The sequence below is a fragment of the Necator americanus genome, chromosome V (assembly GCF_031761385.1).
Source record: "Necator americanus strain Aroian chromosome V, whole genome shotgun sequence".
Lineage (NCBI taxonomy): Eukaryota > Metazoa > Nematoda > Chromadorea > Rhabditida > Ancylostomatidae > Necator > Necator americanus.
Window position 1 is genome coordinate 25,190,174 of NC_087375.1, and position 18,513 is coordinate 25,208,686.

The 18,513-nt window shown below is 41.7% G+C and overlaps 4 protein-coding genes across 5 annotated transcripts; 1 reads left to right on the top strand and 3 right to left on the bottom strand.

The window, feature by feature from the left end:
• Positions 1–618: 618 nt before the first annotated feature.
• RB195_015122 (uncharacterized protein) lies at positions 619–905 on the top strand (the record flags this gene model as incomplete). Its single annotated transcript, XM_064205684.1, has 2 exons — positions 619–686; positions 743–905. 2 exons carry the CDS (start codon positions 619–621, stop codon positions 903–905), a joined length of 231 nt encoding a protein of 76 aa, XP_064061565.1.
• Positions 906–3,087: 2,182 nt separating this feature from the next.
• Positions 3,088–6,313, bottom strand: RB195_015123 (uncharacterized protein; the record flags this gene model as incomplete). Its single annotated transcript, XM_064205685.1, has 3 exons — positions 3,088–3,107; positions 6,036–6,188; positions 6,253–6,313. 3 exons carry the CDS (start codon positions 6,311–6,313, stop codon positions 3,088–3,090), a joined length of 234 nt encoding a protein of 77 aa, XP_064061566.1.
• A 5,480-nt stretch (positions 6,314–11,793) lies between these two features.
• RB195_015124 (uncharacterized protein) lies at positions 11,794–13,533 on the bottom strand (the record flags this gene model as incomplete). The annotated part of the gene is made up of 1 exon (XM_064205686.1): positions 11,794–13,533. One exon carries the CDS (start codon positions 13,531–13,533, stop codon positions 11,794–11,796), a length of 1,740 nt encoding a protein of 579 aa, XP_064061568.1.
• Positions 11,794–14,718, bottom strand: RB195_015125 (uncharacterized protein; the record flags this gene model as incomplete). 2 transcript variants are annotated; one of them, XM_064205688.1, is made up of 3 exons in its annotated part: positions 11,794–13,715; positions 13,785–14,592; positions 14,674–14,718. In XM_064205688.1, the coding sequence occupies 3 exons, from the start codon at positions 14,716–14,718 to the stop codon at positions 11,794–11,796; spliced, it is 2,775 nt and encodes a 924-aa protein (XP_064061567.1). The 2 variants fall into 2 exon arrangements, with proteins under 2 accessions (XP_064061567.1, XP_064061569.1); XM_064205687.1 differs by lacking the exons at positions 11,794–13,715; positions 14,674–14,718 and having other exon boundaries at positions 13,738–14,529.
• Positions 14,719–18,513: the final 3,795 nt, after the last annotated feature.

Below are 18,513 nucleotides of genomic sequence, written 5' to 3' on the forward strand. Positions count from 1 at the left end.
CTTCGATTTTTCTCCGATTTTTCGACTTCTCGATTCTCCTACTTCTGTTTTTTCTCTCCTGTTTTCTTCTCTTCTCTTCTTCTGTAATTTGACCCAGGCACTTGACTTTTCTCTTTTTTCGTCGGTAAAAATTAGTATTCAGAAATATTTCATAGATTTTAGAATAAAAGTAGAATAGAGTTATTATTTACGTTACTTATTAACTTATTATTTTAAGTCTTTATAGTCATTAAATCATTTTAATAGCAATATTTCGACTACTACTTGGTACTTGGTGTTTCTTCGCTTCTATCAGTTGTCAGCTACCGATTTTCTCATATTCCATTCGTTTCTCGGATAATTTTCTATTTTTCTTTTTTGAAACAATTTCCAATATATTCGATTAGCAGCAACCAAGAACTATCGCAGAAACGTTGGAGGAGGAGAGAAAGCAAGGAGAGGGGGTCGAATTCGAAAAGCTAATGTCCTATCACCACGCTTGAACCTGGAAGTATATCGATAAAGATTCTGCGCCTTGCTGCTGTTTACTTCCATCCATAAAGATTGCGTTTCCTATTAACTACTTGCCATCGTGCGACGGTTGCTTTTACAGAGCTAAATGTGATTACAGTTTTACAAATGTGTATTGTAATCTCATTATCCACTTATTACGAGTTTGGCAAATCTATGTTTGAATTTCCATACAGGTTGTCAGGTTTATTTCTGTGCAGAAGTTTTGATTTTTCTTTGAATGACCTTGCAGAGTTCGTGTTGGTCTATCCAAATGTTCATGTAGTCGAATTCACGTTTCTGAACCCTATATTGACGGAAATGTGGAGTTGGCAAATTGGAGAGACTTCCTTTCTTTTTGTTCTATGTGCAGTTGTCTATTCGAGGAATTGAAATCATCACATCACCTTGAATAAAATTTCTTCACATTTCAACTTTGTTATTCAAAGGCTCCTCTTTACGCTCCAGTTCTCTAGAAAATCGGAGCACCATAAGTGATATTTCCAAACGATCTTTGTGAGACCTCAGCGCTGTGATAGCTTGGTTCCTTTTCAACAGGAAGTAGAAAAGTAAGTGACGGTCAGACATAAAGATAGTTACAAAAAATTTAGAGGATTGCTAAGACAAGGGATGATAGTTTCTGATTCAATCACATTTTCTAGAAATTCTCCAATGGTTATGAAGGGTGCAAGACCATGGGTTATGCTTTGTACAATGTAATCTAGGGTAATCTAAGGTGCCTCGGAGAACACACTCGGAACTCGCGTCAGGCGGATGGATTCCCCTTACATAATTGGGGTTGAAGAGAGAAAACAACAGATATTACAATTCAAGTGTATATGAACTTTGTGATGGTCTTCATGAAATCTGGATACGGAACAAGATCAAGGGACAGCAACGATCAGTAATGGTTGCTACACACAAAATTGCCGAATCGATATTTTAACAGTTTGACAGTGACATACTGACAGTAACATTTTACCTTAAAATAATCGCTGCGATTGCTTTGTTGAATTGTAATTTAATATAAGTGAAGTTTAATTTTTTTTTTTGAACAATTTGCTGCAAATCAACACATGTTGACCAAGGAAGGATTAAGAACATCTGTGCTGCATGTTTTTACATATTGCAATCATTTCTTCAAGCTGGAAGAATTACACTCGCTACTTTTCCTCCAGTGATCTACCCACTGCTGCTTTCTATTTATTCGTCGCCACAGGAACATAACACTAATAATGATTTTAATATTTAAATAATAAGTATTATGAATCTATAGAAAGAAAAGTCAGTTCCAACGAATACAGCAGGAGTTTTCATAAATATATTAGGCTTGCACAAAAGTACTTTTTGCTTAATAGGTTTTGCTTCTTAAAGGCAGCATACCACAAATCTGACCTAGTGGGGTTAGTCGCTCGACAAGTTAGAGGTGAAATTTAAGATTGTGGGATCAGGGGTGGTTCCGTTCACCTCTTCCTAATCGTTGTAAAATAACGGCGTGAAGAACTCCGTTTTTCACAACAATTTTAGATGCAACGCTCCACCCTTCTACACGCGCCGCATCCAGCTGCACAGCGGCCGAAAGCCAGTGAGTTCTCTTCGACTGCCTATTCAAGTGAAAAAAATGAGTAAAGAAGGGGACCGGAACGGGTGCATAGGGAAGCGTTCTGATGTTCATCGTAAAACTAAAGCGGTTCCCACGCCGTTTTTTAGAAGGATTAGGATTTTTAGGAGGGGTGAGCAGAACCACTCCTGATTCCGCAATCTACAACTCCACCTCTGGTTTTCCCCGCGGATTGGTTCACCACGTCTGGCTCGTGGTACGCTGCTTTTAGGTACAATTTAGTAGCTCACGGCAAAATGACGCTCAGAGACTATTTTAGAGCAGATGTTTCTCGTATTGATTTATTTACGAAAATGTCATTATATTTTTTTTCAGAAAAGAGCAATCATTCGTGTTTGAGCTATCAGGTGGCTAAAGACAAATAACAAAGGTGACGTCTATGTAGTATTGACCTTGTCATTCCCTTTGATAGTGACATCACTCACATCTACCCAGTTTTACTCTCGGCATTTTCAACATTGATTGTTGCACCTGTTGTTATCTTAACTTCGAATTCCTCACCTCAAAATTTTCAAATTTTACGACGTTTTCTATTTGAAATCTGACCTGAACTTCAGACTAGGATGCAGAATCAAAAAAAAATTGTCTTAAAATTAAACCAGAAGTCGTCACCATCCTTCTATGTACGTCTTAGGAGTTCACCAGTTTATCTTTCTCATCTCCATACAGGTTGTTCTGATTTATTTCTGTGCAGAATCCTTGATTTTTTACCCAAGGAAAGTGACGTAGATGGAACGGTGACGTATTACTCGAGAGGAGAGTTTTCTTCAATACCAACACGAAAGAAAATGTGTGTATCGTGCGTAAAATCGAGATTCCAAGTTTTATTCATTATTAGGAACGGATATATTTTGAGAATGACAAGAATAAAGGCTGCACAATGTAACACAGAGAAAAACGGCATAACACTTTTAAGATAGTTGGTGTTCATTCGTGATAATTTAACATAAGTATCAATCGTTGGTCCGAGCGTAATTTTACTTTCTTCCCCATCCACCTAAAATCATAAACGAATGAAATTAATAATTATATAACTTTCAATGCTTATGCCGACTACTAAAAGAATTGATAGAAGTATTAGTTTGTGGAATAAGTCGTGGCTGTCTTTTGATAGTAAAAAATGTAAAGAGAAGTAAAAAAGCAATGACAAATTCTTGTATATGACAGGGAGAATTTCTAGCTCTATGCGACAATCACCTTACTTGTTTTCGTTAATTCTTCTTCTTTTTAAACCATTGCATTGTAGCGTCAAGAAGAAACAAAGAAATTTCTTAATGCTTGGATGTACCGAACGCCGTTGTACTTTGCACACCGAAACGGGAAACTTTGACCTCCAAACTGGATTAAACAGCTATCGTCCAATCATCATGAATCGAAATGTACCTTTTTTTCGAAGGATCAAAGGAACAAAGTTTTACAACAAATTAATCAATCATGTGTCGTTCACTAAGCTTCCGACATATCGTATTTATTTGTTTTCACTTCTTCATGGTTCTTCTCTGTTAAGTTAGTTTGCCTTCTTTTTTTTGTTCTCTTGAAAGTTTTCCATGCCTTATTTGTTTTACCCAAGATAAAGTACAAACTCCAAGTGCAGTTTCAGCAATCTTATCAGCTCAATTAAATACAAAAAACAAGCGTCAAAAGTGCTTAACTTCCTTCGCTTGACACTCATCTCAGTTATCCAAAAAACAAGAATCGATCATTTTTAGAAGTCGGTACGTGACAATGGTGTAAAGTGATATGTTCTCTATCAGATTATTTCTTCTGTTGCTGTGCTACAAGATTTTTGGATGGGACCTTTATTATCCCGACTGTTCGGCTCCATGGACGTCCTCAAAGGTCTAAGCAAAGATTGACACAAATGATTTCTCATTTTTTCCGTGACATTGCTACACCACCTGGGAGGTTAGCACGAAATGACTAAAACAGAGGAAATGCGCCTTTCAATACGCAGTAAATGTGGGAAACTGGTAATCAGCCTCGTCTTGATCGTAAAATAACATTGCTTCACTTGTAACATAATAGAGCGTAAGACGGTGTAGCCGAGACAGAATTCCTTGTACAGTGCATATGCCAGAGTAATATATATGTACAACTACTGGTAACACTGCTTGACTCTATGAACTATCTGTAACTCAACTTACTCCTGCCAATAGAACTGTGCTGTGTTCTATGGTCTGAACACAACGCTCAAAACACATAAACTGAAATCCTATGAGATCAAGTTCAACAGCACCGACTATATTCAAAATTCCATCAATAGTATGTTGTGTAATGAAACCAACGTATCGAATTTGATCATTTCTTCGCAAAAAAAAACTAAAACACTGGCCCAATATGTCTTTTGATGTCTTCTCGCTTCACACAAATGAAGAAAACATTTCGTGGACTCCAACCTCTATCTCAGATACTATATTTACATGCTAACAGCATGAAAACGTATCGACCGATTGTTAAGAAGTGCATGAGTTGAAAGCCTTCAGATAACCTGAGAACTTTCATAAAAGTGAGAGAGCTTAGAAAGGGAGAGCACTATACACGAAAAATAAGTATTTGTTTGTTGACTAGATCGAGGAGCGTGCGCTAGCGCAAGTGCAAATTGTGTATTGCAGATGCGCGTATGATGTTGCATAACATCAATGTGGTATGGAATGTACGAGTCTTTCAATTACCCAACCAGCGGTCACAATGCAAGGAGAGGAGAGAAACGGAAAAATAGCTTGCTTCCTTCTCTTAAAGAATAAACTATAAAGTCACTGACGTATCAATTCACTTGGGATGCGCTAACGCGTTTTCGGACTGGAATTCGTAATCGTTGAGGTCTTGGAACGCGTGTTGTCCTATGCAATGACTTGCAGAAGGCAGCTGATGATCAAGTCAGTATCATTATCCTCCCAGATGTCTGGCACCAATTTATCGACATCGGATGAAAAGCTTGGATGGCACTAGGGCGGTTTTGAACAATCGACTGTGTGGCTACAGCGAACTTCTAACGTGTTGGCCTACAGAATGACTTGCGGGTAGCGGCTGATGATCTGACTGTGCCACACAATCTCAATTTCTTCTCTTGACACGCGAATAAACTTCCTTAGTGGCGTTATTGGAGTAGAACTGTATCCCACAGAAAGTTGCAAGAATATCTTGCCACATGACTGATCCGCACATCCGATTGCAGTTTAAAGAGCAGTGATTCGTAACATTTTCAAGACCATTCTGAAGTCTTCAGGCTTCAGCAACTTTCACTGAAGAAAGTGGAAGGTAAGGATAGAAATCTTGGAGTGAGAATTACTAAGTGCACGGGAGGAAAATGAAGTGGAAACCTAATAACCCTCTTGGAGGGGATGGATATGAGATGCATCATGCAAACGGTATGATATGAATTGAGTTATACTGACTCACTAAACAGAATTATTGGAAAAAGAAAAGAAAAACATTGGGGGAGCTTTGTATTTTCAAGCAAAACATTAGATTTAATAATAGACATTAGTGCTTCTCAATAACTGGTGCTTTTTGTATTATCTCAACACTAACCCAGAGGGGTATGCCACTTGATGGAGTAAACGTGGGATCGGTCGTGTAAGGCATTTGAAGACGGCGATAGAGCTCGAACGTCGGGCAAATAAAAGCTCGATCTAAACTCCTCGTGGGCCTACTAAAAATGCAGAAAGGAGAATACCGAGGTTCCAAGACACGAGGAGGTTCGAACTTTCTATGAAACAACACAACAAAACCTCGACAGTACTTCTGAACTCTACGGGTTTTCTTAATTCTGGAAAAAAAAACAACAACCATGAATTATTCATCAACCCTGCGGTTTTACAAAGCTTCCAAATATTTCATCAATAATACCGCGAAAAATTGAGATAGATAGCAGTTCATTACCTATCGTTCATTTAAGAAACCTGAGAGAGATAAAACAGCATACCATTGAATTGATTGTAGTAAGGATTGTAACCACCACCGCCATAGTTTCCGCCACGGCCGTAGTATCCGCCCCGGCCATAATATCCCCCACGGTTGAAGTGTTCATGGGAATGTGAATGTGAATGTGAGTGGCTGTGGTGATGGTGATGGTGACCTACAAAATGATGCATAGCAACAATGGCAAGTTTCAGTCGCGCAACACAGGGAAAGTGACTCACCCCACTGAGCAAAGGCAGCAAGCACACACACCAGTAGAAACACTAGAAATAATCGACTCATCGGTCTAAAAAGGCACTGAGTTGGTGTCAGTAACATGTGAAGATATCGCAGAGATACGACTTAAATTATGCTCCACTTTCGGATACAGAGAGCAATGCAATCACGGAGTAAGTAAGAATCACTTTTCTCATCATAAAACAGCTGATAGATTTCATGATAATGATTCTTTAGTGAGAACTTACACCAATACTATTAATGATTTTAAGTTCTTTAGAAGACAATAAAAGACTGGGTTTGAGACGAAGGATCAGAGAGTCCCGTTAGAGAAAAATCATTAGTGCTACATAGCGCTAAGAATTCTCAGTGGAGTTTGAAGCAAATTTATAAAGCAACCTAAAATAGGTTTCCTTCATTGTGGAATTAGAATTTTTGTTTGGGCAAAAAAAGTGGACATCAAATCGGCACAGATTAAAACAGATGAGCAGGAGCATGCAAAGGAGATGATTGTGTCACCATTATCATTTTCCCCATGAGAATGTACCTGGTATGCTGTATTACGGCCTTCACTGATTTGTACTAATTAGGAGGATGGAATTTCTCTCCGGGCAATTCTACCACCACAAAGTTCTACCCGCTCAGTTAGGACACACCATTAAGGTCATACGAGATCTATACACCTATTTTGCTGCCTCCGATTGCGGACAGTGTCAAGCGATCATCGATAAGTGATGTCAAGAATGATATGCTCACAGGTGACCGCTTACCGGCCATGATACCTTTTACGCCGTTAGAACAATACGTTTTTTTTTTAAGCAAAAAGAATTATATGATATGGAAATCGCAGTGGCAGTAAAGAAATATAAAATAGAAGCGCTACCTCTAATATCGAAGAATTCGCTCTTTTTCGCCGCCTTCCTAAAAATTTCCCTCACTGGGAAGTAATGTGGGAAAAGGTGCACGGATGCAATCAACGTTGTGTTTCCCTTCAGAAAATGTCTTCGCAATAGAATATGTTGATTTTTCTTTTCCTTAAGTGTCATGCATCTCTGTCTCCTCATGAACTGATTCGATCAAAATACGATACCTCCACGTAGTTTGTTTACCACTTCAGCGTTCTTCACGGGGAACAATCTGACTTCATGCAGGGTCAGTGTGACATGATTGCCTGCTTGAGAAATTAAGGCGGGCTTTTCTATTAGCATTGAATCATTTGAAGGCTCACTCATTCGGTGTTGAATCCCACATAATTCGAGTTCCTAATAGTAAATAACAAATAACTTGATATAGAATACATATTTGTGAGTTTCAACTGGTCATTTTGGGAAATTCAGAGGAATTAGCAAACCTTAAACACCATATCCATCTTTATCCCTCATTTTAGACAGAAACACTCGAAATAGGTCAGTTCATACGATAGTAATCGAGTTTTTAAGGAAATAAAAAGAGATTCGGAACGGTCTCGAGGTGGCACGCTCTCTCGAAATTATAGATGTGAATACATTGCCCGGAACAAAACAATTAACAAATAAGAAACTAAATACACAGCGTATTTTCTGCAAATTTTTTTTTGACATGATCCAATTGTCTACTGGTTTGTTAATTGACCGTACCGACCATAATTTTTGTTGTAGTTAGCTACGATTACTTTTGTTCTAAAGAAGTGGGTCAATTCCATTGTCACCATATCGACTTAAGATTTATTTCTTAGCATGACATCTAGAAAGCGTTGAATTGATCACCTGAAACGACTAACACGCTCGACAACTGCAGAAAAGATTCTTTGCTTCTCGCCGCTGAGAGGCCAGATTCGTTATGCCTTATATATATCCACTATATGTTCAGCGCTTTCAAATTTAGATGTATACCACAACTGTGACTGAATGAGGACAATAGCAAACCGAGTATTCTGGGCTCAAAAGAGCTCGCTCTCTTAAAGGGGCAAAGATCTTAAGGACGGAGATCTCATTTAATCCTCCAAAATAGTGTATCCTAGCTTTTACAACTTTCCTGTGGCATATTTAAACGATCACGTTTTTCTCTCCCACAATTACGTGATACCGTAGCTGATCATGTTTGATAGTGTTGCTCATGACATTATTTCGGTTTACTATAACGACACTCCGTTTTCTGAACTTCTAAGACCTATTAATTAACATTGATAATTAGTTATATTAATTAACCCTCTTTTTACATGACATATTGATTGTGGACAGGGTTCTGCGTCTCTTGCGATTGAAAAATATCATGGCTTAATGTCTGTTGACCCAGCCATTCTACTAAAATGAAGACGAGCAGACGATTTGACGGGCAGGTCTGCCTAACCGTTCTGAAAAACGGCGCGAGAAACGCCCTTAGTTCCTACGAGCCACTTTTGAGCACGCACCGCATTCACGAGGTCAAAAATCATTGAGGAGTTTTCACCTGCTTATTCCAGTAAAACCAATGGAAACAGAACGTTTACAAGGGTAGTGGGTTCTAACTTATCTCGTAAGAGCTGAAGCGGTTTCCAAACCGTCTTTTCAGGAAAATTAGGGGGAACTGAGCATGCCTACGCTCATGCCCCTAATCTACAATCTGAACTCTATAATGTCCCACAGAGACCTCAACATCGTCAATTTCGTGAAATGCTTTCTTAAAATATCAGAGCGTGATCCGTAACTACAAACATGAACTACTGGATGGTTGTAATTAAAAAATATGCTACGGTTTCGTTGTTCAAACTTTGCGTAAATTAGCTTGATTAAAAGTTAGGGTAGGGTCGTTTCTGAGTGATTGCCATCGCCGCCTTTAAAGAGCATAACACCGCTACGTTGTAGAAAAATGGGAGACCCAGTGCTAATGCTTAAAAGAAATTTGTCTCCTTTTCCTTTGGAAATTATTGGCTTTTCTTGTGTTGCTGTTAGCATCTTCATCGCGAAATGACACAGATATTCCGCTCTCACTCGAAATTGAACATCTTCTTCACTCTCTTCACTACCCAAGAAATAATACTCAAACATCATTCCAGACAAAAGCAAAAAAACATGTTTCACAGCATCTTGTGTCTTGAACTTTTCATTGTTATTTCTGCTCAGCGTGGTTGAAATGCGGATACTGAATGCTGTTTTGAATCAAAGAAACCAATATTATAATTGAAAGCCTAGAAGCGAAAATGCTTCAGAACACTTACTTACATGCTTGTGTCCCACGTATTATTTTACAGATTTTTTAGCTCACAAAAAACATCATGAAAAAATGAAGATATTTTCAGTTTTTCTTGCTTCCTTCGATGTTTTTATTTTTCATATCAATTGTTTTTATATCACTTGTTTGATAGCCTGAGGTGCAAAACTGAAGCAAAGAAATACTGTAGGACGCAAGACGATGACAGAAAATGCTGAAAATATTATCTTAAAGGCATCACCCCACGAATTTGAGGTGGTGCAGATTTCAGGTGGAGTATTCGTATACGGGACGGGAGACTACGGAGAGGGGGGTGATTTCGTCCATTTCTTCCTAATTGCCGTAAAAAAACGGCCCGGAAGATGCGGCGCCGCACAAGACTGGCGCGCTCCAATCGAACCTCATGTACAAAATGGTGCGCCAAAACGAATGAAGCCGTATCTTCCGGGCCGTTTTTTACGGCAATTAGCAAGAAATGGACGGAATCACCTCCCTCTCCGTAGTCTCCCGTCCCGTATACGAATACTCCACCTGAAATCTGCACCACCTCAGATTCGTGGGGTGATGCCTTTAAATTTCTCGGTGTCCATCAAAAATTACTACCAAAATCCTCTGAATCCAGATTGCTTTCAAGTAATTTTCAACTAGTTCTCTAGTACTTCTTTATGCAGTGCCACCAGAACAAGGGAATGTGAAAGTTCCTCTCATGTTCGCAGCAAGGTGGTTAGCATGAGCGTGCAAACATGCGAGGTCCTAGTCCTTCCCTGGTTGCAAAAAGGAACAGTCCCTGAGGTACTATCATTGGAGGGGTGTGTTATACAGAAGCTATGATTACGCAGGAGAGAATATATGTAATGGTAGGTACACAAATTCGGGGATGTTATCTTTGTTATCCCTTGAATAGTATTTTTGAAGCGCACTAGTTTCAAAATTCTAGCGATACTCCACAATTCTTTCAGAACATAAACAACTCCTCTAATAGGGAAGTTTATAGTAATTAGCGATGAAGAGGTGAATACATAATTACTGGTGAATTAGAGAAATTGCGGGAGAGAGAACGATTCCCACCATGCGCAGCCTTTTATCGGTCCGTCCGGACGTGACTAAGTGTAATCAATCAGTCTAAGTTGCGTAAAGACGTCAACCTTCGGAAAACACGTTTAACGGATAGATATGCGATAGAACCATCAGAATAGTAGTTCCTCGTTGCCTTCGCCAGGTTCGGGCGAAGAATCGTAAGAATGACGTCAACTTTGTGCTTAACCGAATCAATCGAGTAAGCATAAAATTTTTTCGATTGATATGTGCATTATGTTGCCATAGAAATCATTTTGCTATAAGCAAATAAGAGTCTTGCAATGCGCAACTCCATCCTATTCTATGAGTTTGACACTGAGATTAGCTAAAACAGAAATTGCGTACCTATTGTATGACAAATTTTCGATAGTCATTTACGAGCGATCTAGGGAAATTCCACGACAACTCGTTATGTGCAGCAACCAAGAACTGTAAAAATAGGAATATTTGCCAGCAATAAAGCAGCTGCCAACAGTATTTTCACATAACGATTCCAATAAATAACTACCAGGAAGGTTATCACTGCCAATTTTGCCGATCACAGGCAAATACTTCGTGGCAAAGTTGTACCAGACGCTCAACAGGAAGCTTCAAAAACATAGCACTACTAATATTCTAAGTGTTATACTTACAGCGGAATAACAGACATTCGAGAGTGTTCTCAGTCAGCGGCTACCATTTCTTCCTTGTAGCCGTTGTCTCAAATTGATGCTCAATCAGAAGAGAAAAGAAGAGTGATTCTGCTAAGCTGCCAAAAATCCTGTCTTTTGATCTCCCAGATCACTTCTAATGAGTGAAACGTTTAGATTCAAATTTGTTTTTAAGGTCCGCGTTTCAAAATTTAGCTCGGTCTTCTCTACAGAAAATAGGAATAAAATAAGTAGAGAGTATAATAGAAACAAATAAAATAAGCACCCACAAAATTGCAGAACCTGAAAGATTGATATATAAAATGGATGTAGCCGAAAGTTTGGAAGTGTAGCGCCGGTTTATGATCATCGAAGCGATTCTGCTAACTACTTCTTCTTCTTCTTCTTCCTAGCGTTTGTCCCGCGTTGTTGCAGGGTCCGCTTTTCTGCTTCTTGTCTTCCATTTGGTTCTATCCATTGCATCAGCCGTACACCTCAACATCCGCATCTATCATATCCAGCTTCACACGGTCTAACCAGCGAATTTTTGGCCTCCCCGGGGGGCTCACTCCTGAAACGTCGAGCTGCCAGAGCTGTTTTGGCAACAGAATCTTCCTCCCGCCCCAAAAGGGAACAAACCACCCCAAGCGCCGCCTCCTTCATCTTCTCAAGTTATCGGGACGACACCGATAGGTGGGGCACAGTGTCGTTGGATACTTTCTCTTTTAGCGTTATACCTATCGTCCACCTCAACATCCGCATCTCCATAGCGTGCAGCACTCTTTCCAAGGCTTTCGTTGTCGGCCAGCACTCGCATCCGTAAAGGGCAACAGGACGCACAACCGTCTTATAGATCTTCGACTTCAGTCGAACAGGGACTTTCTTGTCGCACAGTAGCCCTGTTGCCATTTTCCATTTCATCCATGCAGCATTAACGCGTGCTCGACCTTCTTGATCGCCTGTGGAAGTCACTTTGGATCCAAGGTACTTTAAGCAGTTCACCTTGTTTAATTCGGTGCCATCAACACGAATTGAACCATCCTCTATCCTTGGTCCGCACTCCATGTACTCAGTTTTTGATGTGTTGAGGCGCAATCCATATTGCTGCAGCTGATCCTTCCAAGACTGCACTTGTTTCTGAAGATCGTCTCGAGACTCCGACGCGAGCATGGCATCGTCGGCAAAGAGTAGGGTCCACGGATGCTGCTTCTGGATTCCCTTCGTTATGTTCCATGCACAGTATGAACAACAAGGTGAGAGGGATGAACCCTGATGAATCCCTACTTGTACAGGGAATGGCCTGCTTGTTCCAGCAGCACATCGTACAGCGCTGGTAGGCTTCGCATAAAGTAGCTTCGTCCACCGCACATATTCATCTGGTACTCTATGCGACCTCATGGACATCCATAACAGCTCATGTGAAACACGGTCGAAAGCTTTCTCGAGATCGAGAAAAGCAAGATGCACACTGCGGTTCTTCTCTCGATGTTTCTCCAGGAGGATTCGGACAGCATGGATAGCATCTATAGTGCTGCAGTCCTTCACAAAACCGCTGGTTTTGTGAAGGACTGCAGCACTATAGATGCTTTGGTTGAGTGAAACGCTAACAATTTTCCTCAGACGAGCTTCCAGGACGCGCTCAAAAACCTTCATCGTATGGCAGAGCAGTCGTATGGGCCTGTACGAGGTACATTCTGCAATGTCTCCTTTCCCTTTCCAGACAGGCACGGTCACGGAAGTTTGCCAAACGTCTGGAGTCCGTCCTTCTGCAACGATCTTGTTAAATAGAGTTGCGAGCCACATGGACCCTCGATCTCCTAGCAGCTTCCAGATATCAACAGGTATGTCATCGGGACCGGTTGCCTTGTTCGACTTCATTTTTGCGAGGGCAGCACTGACTTCGACGACAGTAATTGGTAGAACAAGACCCTCGACGCTGGGAACGGTTGGGATGGGAGGATGACAGAACTCTTCGTTACACAAGTGATTGTAGTACTCTCGCCACCTCTCCAGGATCTGACCAGAGCGGCGCAGAACGGCTCCATTAGCTCCCTTAACGATCTTGGTGTGCTCCATATCCAATGTTGAGCGATGACGTGCTCTGACTAAACGATACACTACCCGCTCGCCTTCTCTGGTATCAAGCATGTCGTACACAGCCTTGTAGCTGTCCGACTTCGCCTTGGAGACTGCCTTCTTAGCCTCCTTCTTCGTTGCTAGGTGAGCACCCCAATCTTCAGGCTGACGTGTCCTCCACCAGAGCTTATACTTGGACTTCTTCTCACAAATTGCCGCCTGAACTTCCTCGTTCCAAAACCACGTAGCTTTTTGTACTTTGGGCTTACTTAGAGTCGTCTTCCCCAGAGTGTTTTCCGCGGTCAAGCGTATAACGCTGGAAGTAGACAACCACATTTCCTCCACACTACGAGTAGGGTGGGTAAGTGTTGATGGAACCACGGACGCGAGAAATACCTCCTTTCGATCCTTCAGATTCCACCATTTGATGCGCTGTGTTTCAGTCCTTGGATGTCTCTTCCTTGGACGGGAGATTTTCAAGTCCGTAACGAGCAGATGGTGTTGGGCGGCGACATGGTCTGTAGGGATGACTTTTGAATCCTACAGAAGTCGGCGTAACATCCACAAATTTATGTGTGTTTCACAACCGCCGCTGGTGTACGTGATCAAATGCGATTTTCTTTTCCGATACTGCGTGTTAGCAATGATCAAGTCACTTGCAACAGCATACTCCAGGATTCGCAACCCGTCGTCGTTACGAGCTCCATAGCCGTATCCACCATGACAACTCTCGAATCCGTCTTTCCGGGAACCGATATGTCCGTTGAAGTCTCCTCCGATTAAAAGTACTTCTTCGCTTTTCAGGGATTGGACGTACTGCTCCAGATCTTCCCAAAAGCACGTCTTCTCTTCTTCACTACAGCCCATCTGTGGCGCATAAGCAGAGACGACTCGCAATTCCACTTCTCCTGTATCTACTTTTACAGCCATCAAGCGATCCGATAGTCGATCCACTGCTGTGACGCTATTTCTAAACGACTCGTTCAATATGATACCAACGCCGTTGCGATTTGATGTGCCGTGGTAGATCAGCTTGTAGCCATCGCCTAATTCCCTTGCCTTGGAGCCTTTCCAGCGAGTCTCCTGTACGCAACATATGTCAACACGGCGTTTTCTGAGACTGTCTGCCAGTTCACGACTTCTTCCAGTAAGCGTCCCAACGTTAAGTGTTGCCAAGCGCACTGGATGTTGCTGGCGATGGCGGACTAACTTCTTTGGCCGGCTTCGTCCTCTAGCCGGTAGCCCTCGCATATTTGCCACATTGTCCGGGCGAGGACAATACGCGTCGCTTCTGGGGTACGCCCTAGCTTCTGAAGAACACATAGCAGACATTAGCAGTATGACGCGACGGGGGTGTTGTCCTCGGTCGGCTTGTCGCACTAGCAAGCTAGCAGCCTGGCACCGGAATCGTCGTACTACCTCCTCACTTAGCTAGCCTGTAGCCTTGGCCCAAGGACCGGGCTACTAGCCGGACACCTTTGTGGCATGGTTGAACCTGCCGAGACGAAGTCTCGCCACCATAGCTGCCCGACGGCCAAGGCCACCGCTGCGCCGCTTTGAGGCGTGAGGTAGGATTTGCAGCAGGAAGCGATTCTGCTAACTGCTTACGGAAAATCCATAAAACGCTATTCAGTAGACAAGACGCATTGAACCGCCACGGAGAAAGCGTTGGTGTAAATGCACACCACCTAAATAGTTCGGATATCTGGTCATCAAATTTCGTTTTAGCTTCTTTTTAAGAAGGGAAATTGTGCGCAAATCTTTTGCAATGACTGTTTTTTCTTAACAAATGAAAGACAGGTAAGTCAAAAAGATATTATATAATGATATAAAGATATAAAGATAGGGCATTGATTCTCAAATTAGATAACTTCTCATTATTGATGAGACTATCACTGTACACAAGAGCAGAAACTCTCTTACTACTTTTATACAGTTTTGAGGACAAATTCATCAAATGAAGGGCGAATATTGTGGTATGCAATGACGAAATAAGAACTTTAACTTATAAGATAGTCTCATTAAAGAAGATTTACGCATTGAAATTTCGTCTGAAAATTTCCCGTATTCCGACTTAAACGCCTGCCGGATTTTATGACCTAATACGGCTTATCCCCATCTTCGCTGAGGTGGGTCATCCCTGAACATATTTGAGCTCATACTGTTCGATCGTCCGCTAGAGGTCAAACAGAATCTGTCCATGCATCGTTGTTTCATATTCTGCGAATCTTTACGTATCGTCCGTCTGTCAATCCCAAGTTCCTTCAGATCTTCCTTCTGCACTCCAGTTCGGAATTTTTTCCAACATCCAAATGGCCTTCACCAGTTTTGGTTTGGAAGCATTCTCAAGACAGCTTGGACAAAGCGATCCGACGGTCCCTTATAATGCGAACAAGAGGGCGAAGACGATTTCATGCGCCTACTTTCAGAGGCGGAGCAAGATGTTGGTGTTTGCCTCGCTTCATCCACTGATTCACCACATACGCTTCTGAGCAACGTTCTTTGGTCCCACCACTGATCACAATTCGCCTAACAGTTATGTAAGCAGCTTTGTTTCAATGCTGTCGAGCTTCTCCAACACCAATGACGACGCTGCCAATGTGTCCGATCCGTAATTCATGAGTGGGCGAATTATGGATAGGGAGATTCGCAACTTCAGATCGTTGGCGATGGATGTCAACCATAGGCACTTCGTTGAGGAGTTGAATGCAGAATTGGTCTTAACACTGCTGCATATCTCTCTCGTAGCTGCTATTCTTTTTCATGCAGCCCAAATAACAGAACACGTCCAAAACTTCTGTTGGTTACTAGCACACCCTGATCCTGCTGATGAACCCGCGGAAATCCAAATCTACTTCCATTTATCGAAGTCGTAAACTGGGCTGCAGCTAATTTCGATGGGGTTGGCGACCGTTTGGGCCAGCTCACAGCGACTGAACCGTCCTTGAAATCATCGTATAGTGTGACTCGATGTAATGTTTAAATCCAGAAATTGGCCAATGCAGTGCTTAAAAAATGCTCTAAACGACTCAAAGTAGCACTGCTGCATGATAACGCATGCCTTCGCATGGTAAAGCTGCTGCAACTATTTCATCAGGGGTTGTGTTAAAAATCGCATCACAAAGGCTCCGAACTTGCCCCATCCGACTACCGCCTGTATCCTGAATCAGCATCGGTGCGAAAAGAAAAATGCTTTTGGGGTCTGTGATGACCTCAAAAACAGAATTGACGACTTATTGTCGCAGCTCTTTTGCTTTTGGAAGACGGGCATTAAGTATTTACGCATTAGTATTACTGATAATGATGGCAACTGCATTAATGGTCCTAAATTTGAAGGAATGAAACAAAATTTTTAAATTCCTTTTTGAAAGCAGGAAAAAAGAATAGGCAAAGACACAATGGAACTACGAAAATAATTTAAGGACTTCAAACACTCTGGAAGTCATATACAACTAAAAATTCATCTGTTTACATTACTTCATATCGGTGCTTGGTGAGGCATGCTGTGATAACTGCAGATTTCAGAAAAATCTTAATGTATCTCCAAATTGAGAATAGAGATGTGAGTTTATTTCCAGTCCACTTAAAATTATGGTACCTAGCTAACACAAAGAAACTGGGTTGGAAGAGTCGGTTGGCGAACCGTACAGTCTTCAGAGTGTTCGTTACTGAACACAGCTAACATGATGAAATTTAAAACATTCACTTACTGGATTCATAAAATCACATGTTGGTTCGCATCCGAAGCACCTTTCTAACATTTCGTTCCGTCCACACATCACTGATGATCTCTGAGAGAACACGACGATAACATGTTGGTACTTCGCGCTGCTTGAAGCGAATACGACAGCGTCGTCGTACTCAAGGTCAACAAGGGGACGTCGAAATGGTGCAAGAAACACATAAACGGGATTCTGCTCAACTTTTCTCCGCATAATATCATTGATGGAAAGACGGATGATCTTCGTTGTCTCACAGATCGTAGACTGAGGAGGAAATTTTATCTCTTGCGCGGTTATTCCGTCGTTTCTGCCAGATTTGCTATAATTTATTTTCTGGACACAGGCAAGAACCTCTGACTCGGTCGGTCAGCACTGCAGTGCATCGCTCGGTGGAGATGCTCGAGTTCAGGAACTGATAGCGCTTGTCGGTTTACCAAGATGCTGAAATGTTCCCTCTGAATGACTAAAGTTGTCTTCTCGACAGAAACTCCGTTGAAAGTGTTAAAGACAATCAAACATATCCTCCTTCTCCTGTCTGTACTATCTTGTACGACCTTTCAAGCTCCTTCGCTCTCAACATGTACTCGTTCTCGCTCACGTTAACGTTACAGCCCACGATGCAACTTTCTCCTCAGAAGCATCTCGCGGCCAGTAGAGCGAACGGCACATACAGAAATGTATGTGGATCTATCGTCCGCATTTGTAAAAGCGAGCTTCCTTCTCAGTATCAAAGCCAGGAGCGTTTCCTTTCCAGAATAAACTGGTAGGGGGGTAGGCATCTCTGAGTTTCTTCTTGGCCCGCATCTATGATTCCTCTCAAATGTGGCAGCAATTATGAGATTCCTCTGCCCACTAATGTCTACCAGAGGATTACCGTTGTCCGACGCTGACACTGGCTTCATCATGGAATGCGTCCTTATTCTTGTTTTCTAGTGCAAATTCACTTTCGCAGGTATATGCTCACTTAGGATCGAAAGTTCTATGTGATCCTATGTGATCGCGCAGCTGTACAAAAGCGCTTCTTAGAGCATGCCACGAATCTGATGTGGTGAAGGTCTCTGCGGAAAAGCTTCGACGTGGGGTCGTAGACTGCGGGAAAGCAGATGGTTGCTTCATCTATTCTCAGAATTTCTCGGCCCAGAAAGCGCTGTTTTTTTCACGACAATTTCTGTTGCAACATGCCACTCTTGCAAGCACTCGCCCCTCGAAAATCAACCCCGATGGGCAGTTTTTTGCTTTCGCCTCCTCTTTGTGGTTTTCATCGTTTGTTTTTGGGTTTCCTTTCTTTTTTTTTCGTTTTCATGTTGTTTTCTTGCCGTGCATTTGTTTTTCGAAACATATTCGTTTGTTTGTCTCCTTCTTCATCATGTTTATTCTTAACAATCTGTAGCAATCTCTTGTTGTAGTTCCTTCTCCTCCTTTTGTTGCACCTATTAAATTTCCATCTCTTCTGCTCTGAGAGTAAGTGCTTCATGGCTACAACTTCTCCTTTGGGATAACATGATTTCTACCTGATGCTACTTTCACGATAAGTGAGTTTAATTTTTTTAGTGCTCTTTTATTCTACTATGTACTCTTAGTGGAGAAGTATGGG